The sequence below is a fragment of the Excalfactoria chinensis genome, chromosome 5 (genome assembly GCF_039878825.1).
Source record: "Excalfactoria chinensis isolate bCotChi1 chromosome 5, bCotChi1.hap2, whole genome shotgun sequence".
Lineage (NCBI taxonomy): Eukaryota > Metazoa > Chordata > Aves > Galliformes > Phasianidae > Excalfactoria > Excalfactoria chinensis.
In genome coordinates, this window is record NC_092829.1 from 41,231,568 (window position 1) to 41,255,131 (window position 23,564).

At 41.4% G+C, this 23,564-nt stretch overlaps 1 protein-coding gene across 3 annotated transcripts in view; it reads left to right on the forward strand.

The window, feature by feature from the left end:
• OSBPL5 (oxysterol binding protein like 5) overlaps window positions 1-23,564 on the forward strand; it is a 154,585-nt gene that overhangs the window by 116,234 nt on the left and 14,787 nt on the right. For all 3 annotated transcript variants that reach the window (XM_072338313.1, XM_072338314.1, XM_072338316.1), the window contains exons 6-12: window positions 292-495; window positions 5,857-5,941; window positions 13,561-13,732; window positions 18,216-18,435; window positions 21,552-21,736; window positions 22,754-22,835; window positions 23,434-23,532. In XM_072338313.1, the coding sequence (XP_072194414.1) occupies window positions 292-495; window positions 5,857-5,941; window positions 13,561-13,732; window positions 18,216-18,435; window positions 21,552-21,736; window positions 22,754-22,835; window positions 23,434-23,532 (1,047 nt within the window). The remainder of the gene's footprint in view (window positions 1-291; window positions 496-5,856; window positions 5,942-13,560; window positions 13,733-18,215; window positions 18,436-21,551; window positions 21,737-22,753; window positions 22,836-23,433; window positions 23,533-23,564) is intronic.

Here is a 23,564-nt window from a genome sequence, read left to right on the forward strand (position 1 = left end):
TATTTACAAATCACTTACATGGGCCAGCAGTGCTGGCTACCTGAAAATAGAAGCAAGCTGCAAACGCCAAGCAAGTAATCAAAATATAAAGACTAGACTCTGAAAACCAGATTTGCATGGTCTGGGATTTTGGTATGAGAATCCCAGGTCTGCTCAGATAGTGTGATATCCAAACAAAATGTGTCATGCTGTGTGCTTGGGAGAAATGTGTACTGTAAACACTGAATAAATGCTTTTACTTTAGGGAGTAACATAAGTGCAACAATTTGTTCTCTCCCTGCCTCCCTGCAGATTCGTGGGACCCTGAAGAGTTGGACCAAGCTGTGGTGTGTTCTGAAACCTGGAGTGCTGTTGATCTATAAGACACCAAAGATCGGACAGTGGGTTGGGACAATCTTGCTCCATTCTTGTGAGCTGATTGAGAGACCCTCCAAAAAGGATGGCTTCTGTTTTAAACTTTTTCATCCTTTGGATCAGTCAATCTGGGCCGTAAAGGTAAGTACTGTGATGAGCTGAAGAGCCTCCTGTTAGTCAGTGTAGCCTGAGTGCTTGTACTCACATCTACTGAGCACCAGCTAGCATTATTTAGCATTCATAATATCTAGATTCTCAGTTAGTTGGTTGCTGTTAGTGATGGCAAATTGCATAAAAAGATGCAGGACACTAAAGCTTGGTTGTAATATGACATCAAAAGGGCATAGCACATTGTGATTATTTACACGTGTATAATTCTTGGTGAATAGATGTATGCATAAATTGAGGAAAGGAGAAACACACTAGTGCGAAGTGAGTAATAGACCCACATAACTGACCTCCCCAAGACAAGGGTGTACAGCACAGCTTTGCACAACACTGGAAGAAGGCCGGTAAAGTGACAGAAATGATTGCTATTGACCACAGAGTTTTATTTGAATTCTGATGTCTGAATTTGGGTTTGTTTGCAATAGACTTGGAACTCGGTGGACTGCTCAAGACCCAGCCGTTACGCTACAGTGTAATTTTGAATAGATTGTCTTAGATTTCACTTCACTGAAAAGGAAATAGGAATACTTTATTCTTTAAGAATAGGTAGTAGTAAATAAATATATAAAATAGAATGCTTGGAAGAGAAGAGGAAGACCCCAGTACCTTCTGAGAAGCAATGAGAGCAGCACCTGCTGGATGTGACTCTGGACAGCCTGGTCGGGTAGTTGGTGACCCTGCACAAAGCAGAGGGGTTGAAACTGGATGATCATTGTAGTCCTTTTTAATCCAGGCCATTCTGTGATACACTGAAGGGATGGTACTCAACAGATCTTGGACTCTTTTTCCTCTCTAAAGATAGTGACCCAACAGAGTATATCTTCTAGGAGACATCACCAGTGCAAACAAGGCTTACAAGTTATTACTTTGCTGCAGGATGGTCAGCATAATAAGTGTACTTGGAAAGATTCATGCAAGAGTACCTAACAGAATGCCTAACAAAACGGAGGGGAAACCCTGTGAGAACAGATGGAGCAACTTCACTCCTGCTCATCTCTCCAGTTATTCTGTTTTAAGCACAGCTATACAGCATAACAAGTCTTGGAATTTTAATTAGGGTTAGAAATAAGAATTAAAATGAACCTCATAAACCAGGGGTAAAAGGTGCTGTTTTCTGACAGTAGACCAGCTCCAATTTGTACCCAGGTTGCTTTATCATTATGTTGCAAAGGGTTTCATTGCAACCCTACTAATGCAGCTGTGAGAGTTTTGTTGCTTTTTATACAGAGCATGTGCCCAAGAAGGCTGTCAGTCATTTGCTGCCCATCAACAAATAAATTCCTTGTGACGTGACAGGTCAACTGAATCCTTCTGAAAAGAACAGTCAGGAGAGATAGTGAAGAAGCAAGATCAAAAGCACAGTCAAATGATGAAAAATAGTGTCGCTGGCAGATCTGAAGTGTCATGTTATGCCATAATGCCCTTCTCTTGGTAGAAACCATCCAAAAAGAAAATGAGTGTATTATTATTATTATGTAAGTGTGTTTTGAATGTATGTGTATCTAATTCTTGTGTCTCTTGAGAAAAATATGCGACGGGAATAGGAATTAATATGTTAAATATGAAGGGAATATATTTCTGAAAAATGTTTGTGTACAAGAGGAAACCCAAGAGATTGGAGTTTTATAGTCGAAGTAGTATTCTAAGTCACTAGAGATGTATTTGGAATGCTGCATTTGAGGATATTTCCTGAAACCTGAATTCAGCTGGAACTGTTAAGTGTGATAGGTGCTTCCAGCCACAAGCTGAACACCAAAATACAAAGCAAGGAATCCACCAGTGTCAAATAAGCCCTTTGCACTCTGGCAGCAGTTTAAGGCTGACACTGCTAAAATACAGTTTTATGTCATCTCACAACCTTCTTTTAATTCAGCTGGAGCAGAATTGGCTATTCTAAATTGTCTTTGTGTAACCTGGCAAAGAAAGCTTCTATGTCCTGAAACAAAGGTAAGCCTGAGCTTAAACAAGAAGTGCACGTTAATGTCCATCATCACAGAAATAAGGTCTGGCTAAACACCTTTTGTTTTTGGCTAAACTGGCTTGTAAAATTTGCAAGGATTTTTCAGACTACTGTTGATGATCCAGTTCAGATTTTCACTATTGGACTCAGCTCCCTCAAGGTAATGAACACCTTTGGACATGTTATCCAGGCTGCTCTGCAGGTGTTTGGACCCAGTGGCAGAGCTCAGCCCTGGAACAGATGCCTGGTTAAAGCACTGCCCCAGGTGTTTATGATTGTGCTAACCAATTAAGTTTGATGTGCAATCTTTTAACTACAGTTAGAGTCAGATGAAATTTGGGGTAGGTAGGTAAGATGTAAAACTTATAGATGGCAGCTATATGCATCAGGCTTTTCCTATAAAAGCTTTCTGATTTCTAGGATCAGAGGATTGCCAACTTAGTAATTAACATGAGGGTGTGGGCATCTATCCTCTTCCTTCGCAAAGGCTGTGTACAGCCATCAGCTGGCAGGGTTTGCCCAGCAGTCCCAAATAAATGCCTTAGAATAGTCTGTGTGTCCCCCTGAGCTTACACATGAGTTAGCTGAACATGGTGTGGGAAGGCTCTAATAGAGTGCATCTTCTTCTGGCAAGTATTTAAGGTGGTAAATGAGTTGGATTCAGTCCTGGGAATATCTATAACTTGAAATTTGTTGATTTTAAGAGTTTTGAGTCATTTCTTTAAAGAAAGAAGTCCTAATAATGGGCTTGTGCAACTTCCTTTGCTGTTGTTTATTTTCTTCCATAATATATCACTAATTTTATCTTTGTCTTTTAGCAGTTATCAACAGCACTTTTAATGACAGGGATTTTCCCCTCACTTTTACTCTCTGCTTTATGACTCTCCAAGACTAGGTGACTTCACACATTATCTAAACCAGCAAATCTGTTCCACTTTTCAAAGCCTGAACACACCCTGTTTGTCATTGCCTTCGAGTCTCAAATCACATGTAAAAACAGGAACGGATGGAAGATGATAGTTTATTTTTAGCTATATTGCCTATAGGCTGCAGCTGAGCTCCAGGTCTCAGAACAGCAGAAATAACAGTCACTTTTAGTGAGATATGGTCATTGCCTTGGAGGTCTTAAACTCTAGACAAGTACAGTGCTCAAAGGCTGGGAGACGAAAAGTGCCATTATCTCTGCTATACAGATACAAAACCTAGTTTACTTGGTGGAAATATTGTATTTGTTTTTATGATCTCTCCTCCATTTTGTGGGAAACAGCCCCTTTTGTGCATAAGCATGCATTACCACTGAATACATTTCCTTGACAAAGTGACCTAACCACTCCTTATGTTAATCTAAATGTCTGTTAAAACCTTGTTTTGACCCATCCTTTCATGACAATCCACCCCTTGGCTTTCTTTAGCGTTGGCTCTCTGCATTACTACTTTTTGGTTATGGGGATTTTCCTTCAACAGAACAAAGATGAGTCTCTGATCTGAAAACACAAGCAACGGTGTTACCTACAATTCTTGAATGTTTTGCTCAGCTGCAAGCCAGTGAAAGGAAAAATGCCATTGGGAATGCTGCCAGATTACATTAATTTCACTGGTAATGTCTTGAGCTGTTCTGCTCTGGATCACTAATTGAATCCCAGCTTTGCCAGCCCTAACTATTAAGCCTTTAAACACTTAATTTTGTGAACCCTGATCCTCTTGTGGGAGAGAGAAAAAAAGAAGAAAGTAAGAAAGATCCGAATTTCTCCTGGTTGCAGAGGAACCCTGCGGATACAGAGGCAAGAAGCTAGGCTGGAGATGGCAATCTTCTCTGTTGTGCAAATTTGTGGTATAGACACAGACACGATTTGATGCTTGTCCTATGCTTGCACTCCTTATATTTTCCACATTTTGTCACTCTGGGCAAGACTCAAAAAGAGAGATTTAGATAAAACCACAGTTTATCTACCGGACACCAGAAGCAGTCTTCAGTAAGAAATGCACTTTGCTGTTTGCAAACTTCTCTCTAAGAGTGGGAATGGATACTGCAAAGGACTGTGCAAGGGAGGGCCATACTCACATTGCAGACGTTTCCCTACAGATTATCAGCATTGCCTGTGGTGCTCTCTGGAGACTAAAGGAAATGTGTATTTGAGCGTTCCTGGAGAAAACTGCTTGTTCCACCCTGCAGTTGGCACAGTATATATATGAATATTGTTTTTCTGCTTTGCTTGTATTTGTGATGCTGGCATATTTGATCTGCTTTCTTGTTGTCTGTTGCAAGATGAGGAAGAGAAGGCATTGAAGAAGGGTGAGTGGCTTCAGAAATGCAAAGGTGGAGATAGAACTCACATTTATTTCAAGCAAGTTGTGACTTAAAGCACATACACGCTACAAGGCTGAGCTTGCTGTGTAGAGGAAAAGCTTTTCCTTCAGAGCTTCTGGTGCTGAGGAGAAGAAGATAAGGAAAATAAAATCAAGACATGTACTGTTCACATAAGTGCTTTAATCCAGGATGGGTCATGCCTCCATGTGAATCATTTCTGGACAGTGTTGCGTTGTGGCCGAATGTTTACAAGACACGATCATCTTTTTTGCTACAGCTCCTGAAGTAAAGGCAAAATAATCAAGCAAAACTAGGTTTTGTTCCCAGTCTCTCTGAGGCAGCTGTTCCCCCAGGCGACCCAGTATAAAGGTACTCAGCATTTCTGGATGTAAAGGTGAAGAGTTGCAGCCCATCAATGTGTCTATGCTGGAAAAGCTTTGATCCTCAGCCTGTAATTTTCCCTGCCTTCTCCTTTCCTGCAAAGTGGCCTGGTCCCCACAGACAGGGCTTGCAGGATGGAGTTTTCCCTTTTCTTCCTTCCTTGCTTCCAGAAGAGCTTCCATTGCCTCTCTGCTAGAGATGCTCACAACAGAAGTGCAGGCTCTGCAGCTTTTATGGTGACACATAAAGCATATTTCATCTCTAGCATATCAGATTGATGTGTGCTGCATGGAAAAGTCTGTTCAGGTGCTACATGAAAGTGGATAATAACAAATACTTTGCTGTTTCTTTTGTGGGTTTTGTTGTTGTTGTTTGTTTCTTTGTTTCTTTTTTTCCAAGATCTAGGAATGAGATTCCTCCATTTCTGAAGATTTGAATAAATAGGGCAATTTTGTAGCTGCGTTTGGGTTAGGCTGAGTCCAATTTACATCAGAGCTCATTAATGCTTTGGAACTACAGCAGCAATGTCATGATTACTAATGAATCTCTCTAAATTACTCCATCTGCTTCTTTTCTTCTTCCTTATCACAAACATAAACGTGCTACCTAGGAAGAGCAGCAAAACACTGAATGGTCACTGTTTCTTCAGTGCCTTACTTTTTTTTTTCTGTGTACACATTTCCAGGGCCCAAAGGGAGAAAACGTTGGTTCCATCACTCAGCCTCTTCCCAGCAGCTACTTGATTTTCAGAGCAGCCTCCGAATCGGATGGTAAGTTTGTGTCTTCATTTGATTACTCTAACTATTTCAAGTCTGTAGAAGAAAATTGGTTGATGAAAAAAATGAAATAAAAATTGAAGGGAAAAGTATCAGCTCACTCAGTTTGAGATGACATTCATTAGCGTGAGTCAAAATAGTTCAGGCAGACTACAGGTACATTTCGTATTGGTTACAAAAAGACACCTTTTTGTACATGTACATATGCTGTAACAGGCCCAGATGGAACCTTGTGAAACCTCATGTAAAAAAATGTTCTGGGAATTCACAAAATTGTGGAAGGTAGTTTTAGGTCAACATACAATGAGTGCCAGCTTGCTATGAGAAAATCTCTCTAAATGACTTTAGCAACCTAAAATATCAGTGATTTATAAGTAGATAAAGAGATTAAAATCATGTTTTCATTCCATTTGACCTTCAGACTACGGTAATTTCTTTGCTATAGCGGATTAGCCAAGACTTTTTCATGGATATTTGTTGCCTCACACAAAGGATGCCCATGCAGTCCATGCGCTCGGTGAGATTTCATCTAGACTGACTTCAAGGACACAAAGATTGTTTGTGGAGCACAGTGTGCTTTAGAAACAGCATGCTTCTGGTGAATAAGTTTCATGTACTCCTAAAGACTAGAAATGGGACACTGAAGATGCCAAATGTAGTTCTGACGTGGCACTTAGAATAGGAGGAAGGCTTCTTCCATTACATACTTGGCATGCTGTTTTTCCTGCTGCTGTATTCATCATGAATTACACCATCTCAATAGTGAAAGCTGCTTAGAGCTGTCAATGCAGTGAGATGATATGAAAATTAGTGGAACTTGTACAAAGCTGTAGAAGCACATTTATTTCTTTTCTACACTTTTGTATCTTCCAGGGCAGTGCAGCTTATTTGTTTAAAGGAATGCAGGATTTTACATGGCTACAAATACCACCCATCTTGATGGGAGTAGATTGGTACATAGTCTTTGGGGGAAAAAATGCCTTTGAGGCAGAGCTGATAAGTTACCGGTGTTTCAAACTCTACTTAAACGGATGGCCTGCAGAAGAAATGAACAGAACAGTCCTGTAGGGTTCTTAGGTAACTGACTAACACAGATTTTGTAATTATTGTGAGATCCACATGACTCATCTTCCATCAACTGAACTGGAAAATGCTCAGAGGGAGCAAAGTGGTCACTGTATACATTTAAGACAAATTGCTGTCTGATAATGTCCTTTTCTTGCGTCATTTCTGTTGTCTTTTATATGAAAACTTTATTCTAGTGAAGATCTAATGATTAAATGTTAAGGTCTGGCAAAGAGACCTGTGGCTGAACTTCTACACTCTCTTTTCTGTGATGACTATCATGGGTTTTAGAATAGTAGAACTGCTTTAGATTTGTTCTGATTACCCTCACCCATGACTGCTCTAAGCTTGCAGTTGTCCCCTAGAAATCATCAGCAGTAAGACTTATCTAACTGATCTCTCCGCTCAGGTTATGTACCGTCATTCTGGAAAACCACAAAAGGGGCCATGTCTGGAGCATGAGAATTTTAAATATTTAGAGGCCTTGTGGGAAGTTTTCTGCCCAATGAGTTATTATGACTCTAGTATCATAAGAGCTTAAAATAGTCACTTACTAGAACCTATTTTTAAAGCTAAGATATTGGAGAGTATTCTTAAGAAGCAGGCACAGCCCGGGCAGGTCAAAGTAGAGTCACTTTAAGATGTAGCATCATTTTCATTTTCTTTGCTGTTTCTCTGAAGTAGGGTAGTATGGTTAGCAATTTCCTCCACACTGTTTGAATCTGTGGCGTCTCTGAGGAGGTGTAGTGACCGTACTCTTTTTAATCCATCCTCCCATGTTAATAGTGGAAAATGAACGGCGGAGCATTTGGTGAGTTTAACAGTAGTTTGTGTAAGCCTCTGACTTGCTGGGGAATATTGAGTTACAACATATGTTATACGTACAGTTCTGCTATCCAGGCAACTGTACCACCATCAGCAGCTACGTGGCCTACTTTTTCTCTCAGCATTTCAGAATCCCTTCTTTCCCCTCTGCTGTACCATCTGTGAGAGACTGCTGGTAGGATTTAAGGTCCTGACTTCTGCACAGCCTGCAGAACTACCGCCAAGCTACAGTAAATTTCACATTCACAGATGCCAGCAGCAGTCTGCTTTGTGATGTGTTTTAAAGACATCTGGAAGGTCAAATCAGCCTGCAAGGGCCAACCTGTGCAAACACAGGGTCTTTCTTTCTTAGCAGTTTCAGAAAAGGAAATTGCTTTTTCCGAACCAGTGGCTGTGTATGAATTTCAGGCTTATGCTGATGAGTGACTTAGAGTTAGTAATTGAAACATGTTCTGAACTTCCTGCTCAGACCATTCTGAGACTGATCCTGAGATCCCTAAATCAGTGCCCTGCAGCTCCCAAGCAGTTTGAGTTGCCCAGCTGTATGTATCTTACATCATAGATGTCCACCTTGCCGTAGGCACTGGGGAAGGTTACTGGGGAAGCTCAAAGTGGCAAGCTACCAAGGGCTAAAGGCTTAACAGTGGAACTGTAAACTACACTTGTATTTCATTGCTTATGTCTGTCCCTTCCTCCAGGCAAATTTTGGTTAGACTTGTGTGGATAGAGCTGCGTGTAAAACCTGATGCTCTGGCTTGTGTTGTCATTATTTCTTTAGTTTTTGCTAGACACTCAGCTCTTTCTCCAAGATGGATGCTCTGATCTGAGGAGTAAATGGCATTATTAAAATAAGGGTCATGTGCAGAAACAGTGAACTGAGGGGGAGACTGCAACTTGAAATAGTCTTCACAGTGAAATATAGCACTGGACCCGGGAATGCTGGAAAAAATTAGAAGCTATCTTTTTAGCTTTATGTTTGCCCTTCATATTACTTAGATTTTTCAGAGCACTTGAAGATCCAGGCATTTGCAACTTGACTTTGTTTAGCTTGATGCATACTTCACACCTGCAGCTAACTGAGGAATCATATCCTTGCATCTTGACAGCCAGAGTGCAAGAAATCATATACATAGGCACCCAAGTGGTACCACAAAATAAGAAGCAGTCAGCTGAATACCGTGACCTTAATGTTCACTGACTGAACCAAATATGCGTCTTCCTCAGCATCCGTGATTTGTGTGCACTTGAGCAAGTATTCATCATTTCCAGGTGGCAGCCTACTTCAGGTTCATTCTGAAAAGCATTTATCTTGTAGGTGTGAGGCACGAGGCCAAGAGCTGGATTACTTTAATAATTCAAGAAGAATGATCATCCTTTAGTGATGCCTGTCTGAAAGAATGTATGGTTACTAGGTGTGAGGCTTTTGAAGTCTTAATTGGTAAGAAATTCATCTCAGCTTTTCTCTAGCTACAAAAATGCAAAGGAAAAAAAAGTTTAGTCCCGGATTGAGATTCCTCTGTGCCATGATATGATTCCATCTCAAGCAGATCTGTGTTATCGATGAGTGCTGAGAGAACATTGGCTGGCTCCTCTGTGATCTGCTGCTGAAAAATGTGGCAGATAGCTCTGGCACATCAAATGGAGAGTTGTTCTAAATGGAATGATGGGAACTGAAGAGCTTTGTTTTTCCAGTATTGTCTGTTTCCTCGTTGTTGTTTTTCCGTAGGATGTTGTTGTAATTAAAGATCCGTTTAAATGTAAGGAATAATGAAGGTATTCGACTGGTGTAGCAGCATAAGCAACCACTGTTTTCTCCAAGGGGGAGAAGTGTGTTTTTATCACTTGCTTTTAGTAGTTCCTTTTGTCCAAGAAGAAAAAGGGTTGGTGCAAGCACGTTTACTCCTGTTAAGCCTTGCAGCCTCTACATTTCTGCACGCTGCCTGCAGTGCCCTGTGGATACGTCCTGCAAGGAGAAGCAGGGCTTCCTGTCTGTTCAGCTGGACTGCCCAAATCATCTCAGAGGGGACTGTAGGGTGCTTTTCCAGGCTGCTGAGCCTGAAGATTTCAAAACAGAGATGTATGTTCAGCTTTGGTTTTGAGAAGTCACAGCACTACAAATCCTTTATTAGCTTTTTTTCAAAGCCCTTCAGGAAGGAAGGAACTTTGGAACCCAGCTGTGTTTAGCAGATTTTCAAGGAATTTCCTTCTTGAAATTGTCAGCCATGACTGTAGACGTGTATCAAAGAAAAAAAAACTAAATGATGCCACATGTCAAATGATCCTCATCTGCTAAAGGGATGTAGGGGAATGGAAACTCAAGCCAATGGTCAGCAACTGCTCTAGCAAAGAACAGGAACCCAAGCTAATGCAAGTGTTCTGGTAGGACAGATAACTGCTGTTGGCCCTTGAGGAACAGCCATGTCCAAGGGATCGCTCTTCTCCCATTGCTCCTGGAGGGAGCCAAGGGTGGCTGGGAAACCCAATCAATCACCTGAGCAGCTCAGGTGCTGAAAGATGGATGATACGAAATATCTTTCTTGTTCTTGCTGCCGGTGTGAGTGATCTGACTGGGACTGACTTTGCCCTTCAGAGAAGGGAACCTTCTCTAGATGGGAAGTCTTTTCTGTCTACTGTTTTTCTCACTGAGAACTGTTAACTTTGGATGAAAGACTATCATTGTAACTCCTCCACATTTCTATTTTACTTCCTCTATATGGATCATACTGTGCTGCCATTCCACTCTGAAGGAACCTTTCACACCCTTCTCTGATCCAAGTATCCTGCATACAAAACAAAAAAATATGTCTTGAGTCAACTATTCAGAATTAGAAAATGGGAAAATTCAGGTCTGTGAAGCCTTCATGTGGCCTACCATGGCTCTGGATGGCCGTTTGATTATTGTGACCACATGTTCCTTTCTCCTTCCACAGTTCCCGATGGAAGGAATTAACATCTCATGTAAGCAGTTAAATTATCCAGATGATAGATTTTTCATGTAATTTTCACAATAAAGATGAGTGTTACTCACTATCAAGCTCACTCAAATGTAAAATATTTCATGTAGGCCTGTAGCAATGAAACAGAGACTTGCAGATGAAATCCTACATCCTTTGTGCGTGTGTGTGGTATGTGTTTGTTTAGATTCACAGCACCACCTGATGGCTGAAATATTAGCTTGGGATTTCTGTGCATCGCTTGAATTCCATTAGAAGCAAATACAAGGGGAGGTTCTGATACCATTTCCATGTGCTGAGGGGCAGAAGTAATGCTGAATGCTAACACACGGTGCATTCTTATAACAACTGTTCCTCTAAAGTTTGTGTCTCTGCTTTGGAATATTAAACAATGTAATTATTATTGTTTGTTTTTTGTTTTTTTTTTTTAATTTAAACTCCTTAAAGATGACTTCCAAAATGATTCAGGTTACTCATAACCAATTCCTGGGATTCATCTAAATTAATATAAAACTTAAGCATGTCATTTAATGATTTCTTCTGGTAATGTAGTGTGTTGGTACCAGTGAATGAATGCCCATGGCAATGCAGGTTGGCCAGCTGTGCCTCCAGCCTCAGGAGGAGGGGGTTGGGGGGGGCTGGGCTGCAGGGGCACAGTATGGAGACGGCCAGGTCCTGGCTTGGAGGAGATTTGGGGTATTCTTGTCACCCCTGTTAGAAAGCATAAACATAGCCAGTGCATTGTGACTGTCACAAGAGAATGTCTGTGCAGGAGTGCTGCAGAGAGCTGAGGACCTGACCCCCCTTACTGCTGCAAATCAAGCTCCCTTATCAAAGCACCTCTCTCTACAAGCCTATAGGACATAAAAATGTCTTGACATTTGCAGTGTTTCCAAATGCCAGATGGTGCAGTCCTCACTCTGCACGGACGGGAAAATAAAAGTTAAGGAGAGAGGAAAGTCAAAGAAGATTAGCACAAGTAGCAGTGTACTCGCTTGGACAGAGTAGCCTGAAACAGGTTTTCATCTTGATGGGTTAGCAGGAGCAGGGACATGTAGAAGAGAGTTGATTTGCTCTCAGCACAGCCGTTAACTGTAATGGGTTATCCATGCAAATCCTCAGCATGGCAAGAGGAAAATAAATCTCTGCATGTAAAGCCTTTGTGCAAGAATATTTTTAAAATACAAAATAGCATGAAATCAATTCCAACAGCCTTCAACCTTCCTAATCTTTTATATACTACTATGTATGGTTTTATTGTTAAATCATAAGCTGATACAGAAGGAATTTAGGGGTTGAAATTGGAATAAATGGCTGAGCTCTGCAGTGCTTGTGGCTCAGTAATCAAATGGAATTCTGCAAACTTCTGGAAGTCTCTTATTGGTTGTAGCTTTGTACCAAAGTGAGCTCTAACAGCTACTCACATTTTAGACATTTCCTTATATATATGAGCTAATTTTTTTTAAGCTCTCATTGATCTTATACAGCCAAATTTCAGTCACACTGAAGTTGATAGGAATTCTGCTCAAGAGATCAGCTGGATCCCAGTGAGATTTATCCATACGCTTGATGCTAATGATGTGGTGGAACTGAATGTAATGGAAACATTTCCCGAATGGGACCTCCAGGTACATAACAGTCCAGGAGAATCCAGTTGGTAGCACCTGCTATTGCTAGAGCAAAAATCCCTTTGTTTTCTTCCCTGCCTCTCAAGCACACTTCTAATTATTGCAATACGTATTCTGAGGAGTGTGATCAAGAGCTCTGTTTTACATGCTAGAAATTAGAGGATAACTCCCTAGATACCTCAGTTCTTGTACGTTCAGTCAATTTGCAGGTGCCCTGGCCACATTAAAGAAGCAGGCTGTCTTCAGGTGCATTCAGGAATACCAAAGCTCCAGCACTGTGATGTTTAGCACTGCCACATTGCTTTGTGAGTTTGTGTGGATCATTGGAAAAGGAGCCAAGGTTCACTTTGGGTTTCTGTCTGTGGTTTCTTTGCAGGCCTTAGGAGAATCCAGTAAGGCTGCACTTAGGAGTCATGGTTTCTCTCACCTTTGCACTAAACTTATAGTTTCTTATGTTTGTGAAGTAGGCCCTTCATTTGCAGATTTTATAAGCATGATAAGAAAAGCTGATGCTCCATCCTGATTATCTCCATCCAGGGGAAAAATAAACACCCTGACAAGCAATTCCCCTACTGTTAATCACTCTGGCAATATTGATCTTCCAGGTTCTTCTTTGGAGTGTTTCCTGTTAGAACACTCCATCCATTGTGCAAACTGCAAGTTGACTTCTAGTTTAGTGCTTACACACTGGGGAGGAGGACAAGATAGTCAAGGGATTATGGAGATGAAAAATGTAACATAGGTTATTGTACACAGTGACATCCTGAGTTGTAACAAGCTTTGCTCCCAGGTAAGAAGCTTTTGAAGCAGTGCGTGAGTTGTCTTAATTACTCTCCTGTTCTTAATGGAACATGGGGAATTAAAGTGAGACAGCGGAGACTTAGGTTAGATATTAAGAGGAAGTTTTTCACTCAGTGGGTGGTGACACACTGGAACAGGTTGCCTAAGGAGGTTGTGGGTGTCCCATCCCTGGAGCCATTTAAGGCCAGGCTGGATGTGCTCTGGGCAGCCTGGTCTGGTGGTTGGCAACCCTGCACATAGCACGGGGTTTGAAACTGGATGATCATTTTGGTCCTTTTCAACCCAGGCTGTTCTATGATTCTATGAATCTATGATTCAATAATGTCCCTTGTTTTCACAGGCCGATGCTGGCTGGATGCTCTGGAACTTGCCCTGCGTTGCTCCAGCCTCTTCCGACTCAGTGCCTCCAAGCAGGGAAAGGATGGAGAAATGAATGGCTCAAGTGATTCTGCACATGGAGGGCTCAACAACATCTTGCACACAAGCCCCATCTCAGACCAGGAGTTCTTCCAGTAAGATGGGACTCTCACTTCTTAATGCATGGAGAGAAAGGTGTTGTATGGGTCATGCTTTGGCATCCTGTCAACTTTAATGTTACATAGCCAGAGCCCACTAAGAAGACCCATATAAGAAATAGGCATTATATTCTTCTGCCGCATCCATCAGAAATCTATGGGTTTGGACAATATAGAATCTGTTGTCACCTGGTGGGTGAACCTGGGAGGAACATCAGTTGAGTTCGTGTATACAGTAAGCAATTCTCTTCTGTACCCTTCTTGAACAAAAATGCTGTCTCAGGGGTAGTACCATGAAAATGGCGAGCTTGAGTAAAGACTGCAGTCTAGCCACTGAAATAGACCCATGGTTAGGCAGATATAATCATTTACAATGTCTGTCTGTTGACTAGCACATATGGCTCTGAGTCTGAACTGTTTTTTAATAATGTGTTCTCTTTGCTAATAATACTGTGTCAGCAGTGTGCACACACTGCATCCTTAGTTCTATAATTACTTTCTCTCTCCACAGAGGTTTTGAGTTGTTTCCCATTTCCTCCATTATGCCTCAGATAAATTTTGACATAAGGGTAAAAATGTGCCCTATTCGTCTTCCTAGTAATGCCGCAGCATTTTGTAAAAACTCACTTCAAAGCATTTAAAAGAAGGGAGGTCTTTGTTGCTTATAGGAAATGGACAAGCTCAAAAATAGCCCTGTTATAGATACTTAGCCCTTGGAGTGGGAACTGGGAGATATAGTGTCTATTTCTAGTTTTGTTGGTAGGAATTTGACTTTTAGGGCTTACAACAGTGAACGATCGATTAGACAGTTCTTACGGTAGCAGTTCTTGCAGCTGGCACAGATGATGTCTCACAGCGTGGAATCTCACCTTTGGGTGATTTTCTTCTGTACCGTTATGAGCGTAACAACAGCAGGGACCTGAGTCTTCTGCAGACTCTAGAGGTATCACTGGTCCCATAGGACCTAAGCTGAATGGCAGGGTTCTGGTCTGGCCTTTATTTTGACAGGTTCTGGTATTCCCAGTGTGCATTCTGCTGCTTGTTGTTGCTGTTGTTTTTTAAGCTAAAACTTGAAGAAGAGCTTTTCTGAGGAGCAGTGGATGAAGAGAAGGAAATCAGATGTACTGCTATGGTGTCTGTGTTGCCCTAGTACTTGAGCAAATACTGCTGTTTTTCTTGGGCATCATCTGTAATACCCCACTTTCTAATTTCTTTCTACGTAAGCAAGAGGCTCTCAGGACTGTGCTTGCTGTGAATGCAGTGGACTTTTTCAGCTGGTGGTTGAGCGTATAGAAGTATTAATACTGAAGTGAAGCTTACAATGCTGAGAACTTACAGTCAGACCCGTGGCTTCTGAAAATGCAGAAGATAGAGTTAAAACTGTACAGAAGTATTTCTTCTCTGACATATGATACATAAATGACATTAAAATGGTGCCTCTGCTTCACCACTTAGTTATCCGACATTAAAAGCCCTCTTGAATGGGGCCCAGGCTCTGCACACCCGGCAGAGTTTTCAGCAGAATAGGGTACCCACAATTGGAACCAGATTTTTCTGATGAACTCAGGTTTTAGCTGAGTCTGGTTCAGTCTGGGGATTTGGCATCTGATTGTCCGGACAATTCTCTCTCCTTTCCGACTTCTACCACTGCCTTTAATGTGTACACAGACTTTCTACAGTGCTTAAATCCCAGAGGAATTACTTTTTGTTGTCCCTGGTGGAATAGAGAGGAGAATATAAAACCAAAACTCCAAAACTGTGGAAATGCTGAGCAAGGGGTTTTTCGCTTGCCACTGACAGTGGTTTCGTCACAGGGATTCAATCATTCTAATTAAATGCCTTCCCTGCAGGGAGTCATACCAATTAAGTTGGCACGCTGTTGTTAAGGGGGGCAGTTAATTACATTTAGCTCTATCTTCAAATTAGCCAAACTACTCTGTCAAGGAAACAAAAAGAAAAAAGGGAGGTGATGGATATTATAGAGAGAACAAAACCCAAGAGAACTGGCGAAGGCAAATTCTCCCTTGAGCCAAAGCTGCATTTGTTTGCTGGCTGCTTTGCTGCTTTCCTGCTGGGAGAGAAGTCAAGATTATACGGTGATTTTGAAATCTATGTCCTTAGTAGCATGAAAGGGAATGAACTGTGTGAGTTGTGCTTCTGAATCAAAGGCTAACGTACTGTGCAAATCTGTGATTTCTAGACAAGAAGCCTTTAGGGCATCAGGCACTCCTCATATGAGGCTGTGTTTCTTGCTGCTTCTGTGTCACGCAGTCCAAGGAATTGCTGTCTTGTTTGGTGAGAGCCAAAGTTATTTTTTTGCTTTGTGTAGATGAGCAGCATTAAACACAAAGAAGTTCTGGTGACTGACTGAAGTTTTCAGGAACTCTACTGGAAAGTAAAGCACCGTTATATGGCAGATTCAATATGCTTTAGCTGTGAAAGATGCCGGCTCACTCATGCTCATGAGTAAAATAAAAATCTCTTGACTTTTAGTATATTCATTCCTTCCTAGCTTTTCAAACCAGGTCCAAATCCCATTGGAAGCCTCTGAGAAATCTTAATATTGGTTTTAGTTCAAGCTCACAGGCCGGACTTTGTTTTTCTCATATTGTATATATTTACTGATAATTCTGTTTGAAGGAGTAGAAGATCTGGCTCCACTTCAGCATCTCAAATTTGTTCCTCAGAACATCTGTTTTCCTTTTGGTTCCCTGGAGCAGCTCCTTGGCTCTGGGATGTTAAATCTTGCCTTGTTTGTGGCTGGTGAATAATCCCGGACAGTGGAATGTGATTTCATGTTGGTTTGATCTCCCCTTAGATTAAATCTGAAATCTTTTAAAGAAATATTTTTTGCAAAAGAATTGGGCTAGGAGGAAAGTATAGAGGAATCCAAGGCAGTCATTTGCTCCAATGAACATTCAAATGATCTGGTAAATGATTATCTGGCAGATGAAACTTAAAAACATATGTTCTCCTTACTGATATGAAATAGAAGCATTCTTCTTCTGAGCCATGAACTATAAGCTTTACAATAAACTTTTTCAAGCGTACATACACCATGGAGAAAACTTGGACCTGGTGAGGGAGCAAAGCAACCACACACAAACACTCACATTTTTAACTGATAGTTGAAAAAGGCAGGTTTTGAGTGGTGCACAACTAATGCCTGCCCTACCATCAGAAAGCATCTATGCTGAGGAATCCGGAGATAATTGCTCTGACAGATCTCACCTTTTTTCCTCTTAGTTACGTTAAACTCATGCACAAGCTGTGCTCCAGGCTTTCATTAATGTATAATATATATAATATATATTAATATATATATTTCATTAATGTATAACCAAAACTAGGATGTGCCCAGAAGAGATGAAGTGCTCTTGTGTAGAGAGGAGAGAAAGATTGCTTTGAGAAGGAGGTGAGCTTCAGAAGGTAACAAAGCTCCTCAAGATCCAGGGTCTTTTTTGATCCTCTGAAACACCTTGTAAATGCTGGAATTCTTCTCTTATTGTTCCATCTGAGAGCAATTTTGCATGAGGTCTCATATAAGAAATTTTCAGAGGAAGATGTGAGAAGAATCTGTGATCTGGACTAGGCCATGGAAGAGCATGTGAAGATGTGTCTGAATAGGGAAAGCTGAATGCCATGCTAAGTATCCCTTGGAGAAACAGGCATTTAATGAATTCTTTTAAGTGTCTAACCTCTATCTAATCATGTTTGCTACCTGCAGCAGAAACTACATCTGCTTTTTCAAATGGAGCTGCTACGTGACAGAGAATTTTTAGCTCTTTCCTTACTCTGCAAGGCCCATGTCACTGAGCATGAGGCTTACTGCTCCTTCCATGCTTTTCCTTGATGCTACTATAATCTGGGTATTCTTGCTACATGTAATTGCCAGTGTTTGCTTCTAACTGAGTTCTTCCATACGTTATCCAATGGCAGCACGTTTCCCAGGTTGACTTGTGTGTGATTTTGTGACAGTCTTCCCTTTTACTGCTTTTTTAAATTGGCCTTTTCTAATGTAGTGCTGATTTAGGACCACCATCTGCTGAAATAAAGTAGCAGTCATACTGGAAAAAAAAATCTATGTCATAATTTCATGTTTTTCCCATATGCTATGTTCCTCTGATTTGTTTCTGTACAAAGAAGAATGTCTCCTGATCCACACTTCAGCTGTGCAGTCAGCAGTGTGCAGTTGTTAGTGGGTGCTCTGTATCCCTTCTGTATGTGAGCTCCTGCCCAGGGTGGGTGGGTGGCAGTTTGCATAAGGCCAACGAAGTGGAGCTCCATGGCAGATTTTTGGTTGGAAATGTCTCCTTGTAGCTGTAATAAAACCCTGCTATTCAGAAAACCCACATCTTGTGCTCTCCTGGGCTGCAAACTCTGCTTTGAGTCCCGGGAGGTGCTTTCACCTTTCTAAAAGGCCTGAAGTAAGCCGGCTCTGTAGGTCATATTGAAGTGAATAATTATCTGTGTGTTTCAGTTTGAATGATTCAGCCCTGGAGAACAACCAGCAGTTGGAAAATGATGCTTTTTCGGACAAGTCTGAGAGAGACAACGTGGAAGAATCAGAAAATGAAACACAGGAGAACAGCCGGAAGACAAACGAAAGCGAGAGCGATCAGTCGGAAATCCATGGAGAGGTTTCTCCAGAAAGGAAAGGGACAACTTACGTTGAACAGATCTATGAGGAATTTGGGGAGGTAAAGGGGAAAAGAAGTCATTTTAATCGCTGCCTGATCCTTTACTATATCTCTGTTCATAATATTTGTTATTTGAGCCTTCTAGATGCAGGGCAGTTAAGAATCGGCTTTGTGAGTTCCAGTGTTTTACAGATAAAGCAGCATACAGCTTTCTGCTAAATTATGTTGAATTATCTTGTGCTCTAATAATTATACATTATGAACAGCAGCTTCACTGCTGGGCTTTGGCACGTCTCCAGCATCAACAATTGCTGTAACCAGTTATTGCAGTAAAGAACCGCATAGCATTGGCACAGTGCTTTATGGAGCCAGCAGGAGGGGGAATTATTATTCTGGGCATGTGTCCTGGCCAATTAGGATGCTCAATCCTTGCATGGTACAAAATAGTTTTTTTTTCTTTATTATGCATGAAACATCCTTCCTGCGTGTCCTAATGGAGCATTTGGTCTGCTTGATTCCTAAATGACCATTTCTCACAGGAAAGCCATTTCTCATGTCTGTTAACAGCAGAAGGATGCATTTCTGTTCCACATAAGAACCTTTGTTAGCTGGATGTCACTAACACTTCTAAGAAAAGTGGCAAGAGAACAACTTGGGGAAGCCAGTGTGTTATGGGGTGAGAATCAGTGCATGCATGCATCAGAGGAGCCCTTCTCCAGCACCAGGAGTGCTTGGAACACTCCCTTGTCTACATCTGTGCTTCAAAGAGAGACACTTTCCTAGAAGGCTGTTTCTTTCCCGTTTGTGTTTGCTGGAGTTACAGGTGTCAGGGTGAGGCGCAAGCCCCTGCTATAGAAACTGTGCTTGGAGACAGAACTACTGACCAGAGACACCAATAAAACCCAGCTCCCCTTCTGTGCATCTCCCATCAGACTCCTCCCAGACGCACGGCAGGAATTCCCACGCAGCCCTGGCCATTCAGTACTTTGTTGGGTTCCCCCCGTTAGCCAGGAGATGGAGCTGTTTTACTCGGAGACGGACTGGTTGGGCTGGCTTTTTAGATCGCACCGCAGTGGTGACAGCAACATAAAGAAAAGTAAATTGAGTGCAGTGATGCTGTTTGCTGTCAGCAGTGGACTCAGCTATATCAAGTGAAATATGTGCCGATTAATGACAATAACTGGCTTCTTAAGCTGACTCTATCTGAGTACAGTTCAGGTTAGGAGGATCACAACACATACTATTGCTGTAAAATTTGCAGCATGGCTATGAAAGCTCACTTGAAAGATGTGCATGTATGTATGCACATCTGTATGCATTGGAAAGACACGTGCTTGTGCATGTGTGGGCATATGCATCAGTCCTTCCCTGTTTGCAGTAAGTTTGCAGGCAGAGGCAGGTGTCAGAGATTGCACAAGTTGGCCTAGCATATAAAAAAGACACCTCTTCAGTCAGTAGGCTGATATATTTTGGAAGTTTTAGTTACAGCTGGTTTTAAAAGGGGTTGTACAGGGTGAGATATTTGAGGGAAAAAACAAACCAGGAACATCCTGAGGTTATTCTCATGCTCCAGTTCCTCCTTTTCCTTCCCTGTTCTTCCTTTCTGCTATAATTTTCTCTGAGCAACTCCTTGTACAGCAGTTTCAGTGGGGCATTAGTTTATGTTAGCAATACATGCATACTAGAAACCCAGAGAAAAATGCCATTCAGGCAGGCCCATACATATTGCAAACTCTAGGAGACGCTGTGGTGCTGTGTTCCTTAATGGTCTCCACACATTGGAGGTTCAAGCTGTGTATCGTATTGCATCAGACTGTCACAAAAAGAATGGTACAAGAAAGGAAAAACAATGAAATGAAAAGAACTGTGTTGTTCCCCACTCTGAAACTTCCCGCAACCTACAAGTTGTTTTGGTATATTTGCACATGATGAGTAATAGGGATGATTCATAGCCAAAAAGCTGGTGCTGGGGATGCTCAGTGGTGAAAATGAGTATTTAGTGATATACACCATCTGCATTCCTGTTGGGATACTTGGTGAGTCTTTTCCTGAACCAGAGTGTGTTCTGGAAATGGAGATTTGCCCTTTTTCTGATAGGAATCTCTTGACTAAAACCAGTAGAATTCCTAATTACAAGTATTCTCTTTCACTGTTAAATTCTGATGGCTAGGATGGATGTTAGACGATAGTCAACATCTGCATTCAAGTGACATTGCCTTCTCAAAGTTTAATTTTCTTTCATCAGTGCTTTAAAAGGCCCATTCCCTCATGTTTTAACTAATAGAATCTTAAAATCATAGAATCATTAAGGTAGGAGAAATCTTCTAAGATCATCTAGTCCATGGGTCAACTCATCACACTAAACATGCCCATAAACACGTTCCTCAGTGTCACCTCATGTAACTCCACAATGAGCTACAGAGTTATAACAAAGTTATTACTGAAACCTCAACACTCTTTTTTCCCCATTACCCGTGCTTCTGCTGTGAAGGCACAAGAGGAGATGTGGTCTGTGCACACAACCTGTCAGTAGCGTCTTTGCTGTACCTATCCTACTAATTTGTCCTGTTTTGAACTTGGAGAACTGCTTCAGTTTTCTGTTAAGTACTCACCTATCTCCTATTTTTTTCAACACATATAACAGAGTAAATCTTACAGTCCTTAGGTTTTAACTTCCTTGGAAAGTTATAAGCAGTCCATTTACACCTCCATTTAAACTTTCTTAACAGAGTAAATCTTACAGTTTCTTTACAGAGTAAATCTAACAGGATCTTCTTGTATGCACCCCATGGCCACAGTGATGCTGTCACACTGCTGGACACATCCACACTTCTGAAGGGTGTGGAGTCCCCTTAGTTAATGGTGGCTCAGATTGGCCCATCACATAACACAGTCCCAAGGTATACGGAGGCAGCTGCTCAGGGCTGAGCACAGCAGATGTGTTCTCCTGTCCTTGGACTGGATTATACAGAGCCCTGGGGCTCTCTGTACAACTCTCTTTAGTATTTTAGGGATTCACTTCACCTAGGCCATAGCTGATGGTATTTTTTGCTGTGCTAAACACTCACTCTCCCATCAGAACAAGTGTGCCTGCATGAGCCTGAGCCATCCAAGTAAATGAGCCTGCAGGAAGTGATTTTCCTGTTTCTGCCCTGAGCTTCTGTTTTCATATGTAGACAGGTGAATCGTCTCAAACAGAAACTGTCTCTGAGGAGAACAAGAGCCTGATGTGGATCCTGCTGAAGCAGCTGCGGCCTGGCATGGATCTGTCTCGGGTGGTGCTGCCCACCTTCATCCTGGAGCCACGCTCATTCCTGAACAAGCTCTCCGATTACTATTACCACGCTGACCTGCTTTCCCAGTAAGCAGTGCAAGCCTGCCTGGTGTGGGCACATCACTTAGTGGTGTGAAAATGAGGTAGCTTGAAGCTGGCTGAGGTGTGCTTGTGCTGTCAAAAGGACACAAATAACACACTGAAATTCAGTGTCAGTCAGCACAATTTTGTTGGTTGTATCTTTTAACACAACTGAGCACAGAGACCTGCACAAGAGTAGAAAATAGAAAATGCTGTTCTTGCAGATAGGACCATTTTTCTCAATGAGGTCTTCTTTATGAATTTGAAACCAGTGTGTGCAGTGTTCAAGCAGCAGCGCTGGTTACTTGTGTTTGTTTCAGTGCCTCTGGATAATTTTAGCATTGTTGTTTGTGGTATTGGTCACATCTGAAGTTAAGGAAATGGTCCTCCTCAGTGCTGAGATCCGAAAAAAATAAAGAGGTTTGAAGGTTTTCTTTAATAAATATGTTTGAGGAATGGCTGCTCTTTCTAAGTGGATTCTGTAGTAGCTTAACCATGTCGATTTTCAAAGCTATATCTTACCTTCCACATCATCTTTGGGTGGAGAAGATCTGGATGAGACAACTCTGAGAAGCCCACTACAACCTGAATTGTAGTATGAGATCTCAAAGTATTGGAAAAGGCCATGTAGCACATCAGCTTCCAAGGTCTTTGCTTTTGATGAGATTCGAATTTTTATGACTTACATAGTACTGTTAGCAGGAGCCAGTATCAGTCCCACAGGAACATAATTGAACTTCCATCAAATCAAACTCAATACACTTCAGAAGCTCTACTGGGCTTTTTGCAGGAGTGCAGAGCAAAGAGTGCCATTTTTAAGAAATTAGGTGTGTTTTACAAAGTACAGTATTGAAAAATAGTTTGTGCTGATTGACACCTTTTGCACTGGCAGCAGCACAGGAGTTACTTCCATTTAGTACTAGGGAAGAACTACTGAAGATAAGACTATTGTACCGGTATAAAACAAATGTGATATGTAAGCAGTCTAAAAAGCATGCAAGAATTTTATGTTCTTTCCTGCAGGGCTGTCCTTGAAGATGATCCATACAGTCGAATGAAGCAAGTTTTGAGGTGGTATCTGTCTGGCTTCTACAAAAAGCCAAAGGTAAAAGAATGCATGAACTTCAGGTTGTAATGGACACTGAAATTTTCTGCTACTGCTGTGTATTTCCTTACTGCCTTTCTTTTGGCACTTCACCTATGTTGTTGTTCAGAAGACTTAGATTGTTTATTTGAAACTGAAGTTGCATTTGGTTTCAAAGAGTAAATAATGGGTGGGAAATAGTTATTGTAACTTAAGAGCTTTTGCATTAGACAGTTAGAAGACAAAACTGATTATCAATAGGTAATAAATCCTTAGATGCTGGAGTTTTCATGCCTGTGAGTACTTCAGTGCCATGTTTCCACATCAGTGTGTACCTGCTGCATGTAGTAACAGAAACAAAGAAGTCTGATCATCTTGTAAGGCTTTGATCAGGCAATATCTGAGATTTAACTGGTGGGAACAGCAGATTAATCCATGGCTTGGGTGAAGAAATTTAGAGCAGGAGAATGTATGTAACCAGTTCTTGGGTTCTGATTCTTGTTGTAGACTTGATCTAAAACATAAGGGAGAAAATTATTACATTATTTTGAGGCCGTCTTTGTAATGTTGGATAGCATCTCTTCATTACTAGCAGATTTTGGTTGCTTTTTATTTTCAGGGAATAAAAAAGCCATACAACCCTATTCTTGGAGAGACATTTCGCTGCTGTTGGTTTCACCCTCAGACAAACAGTCACACGTTTTACATAGCAGAACAGGTGAGTCACTTTATTTGGATGTTCAGGTGTTG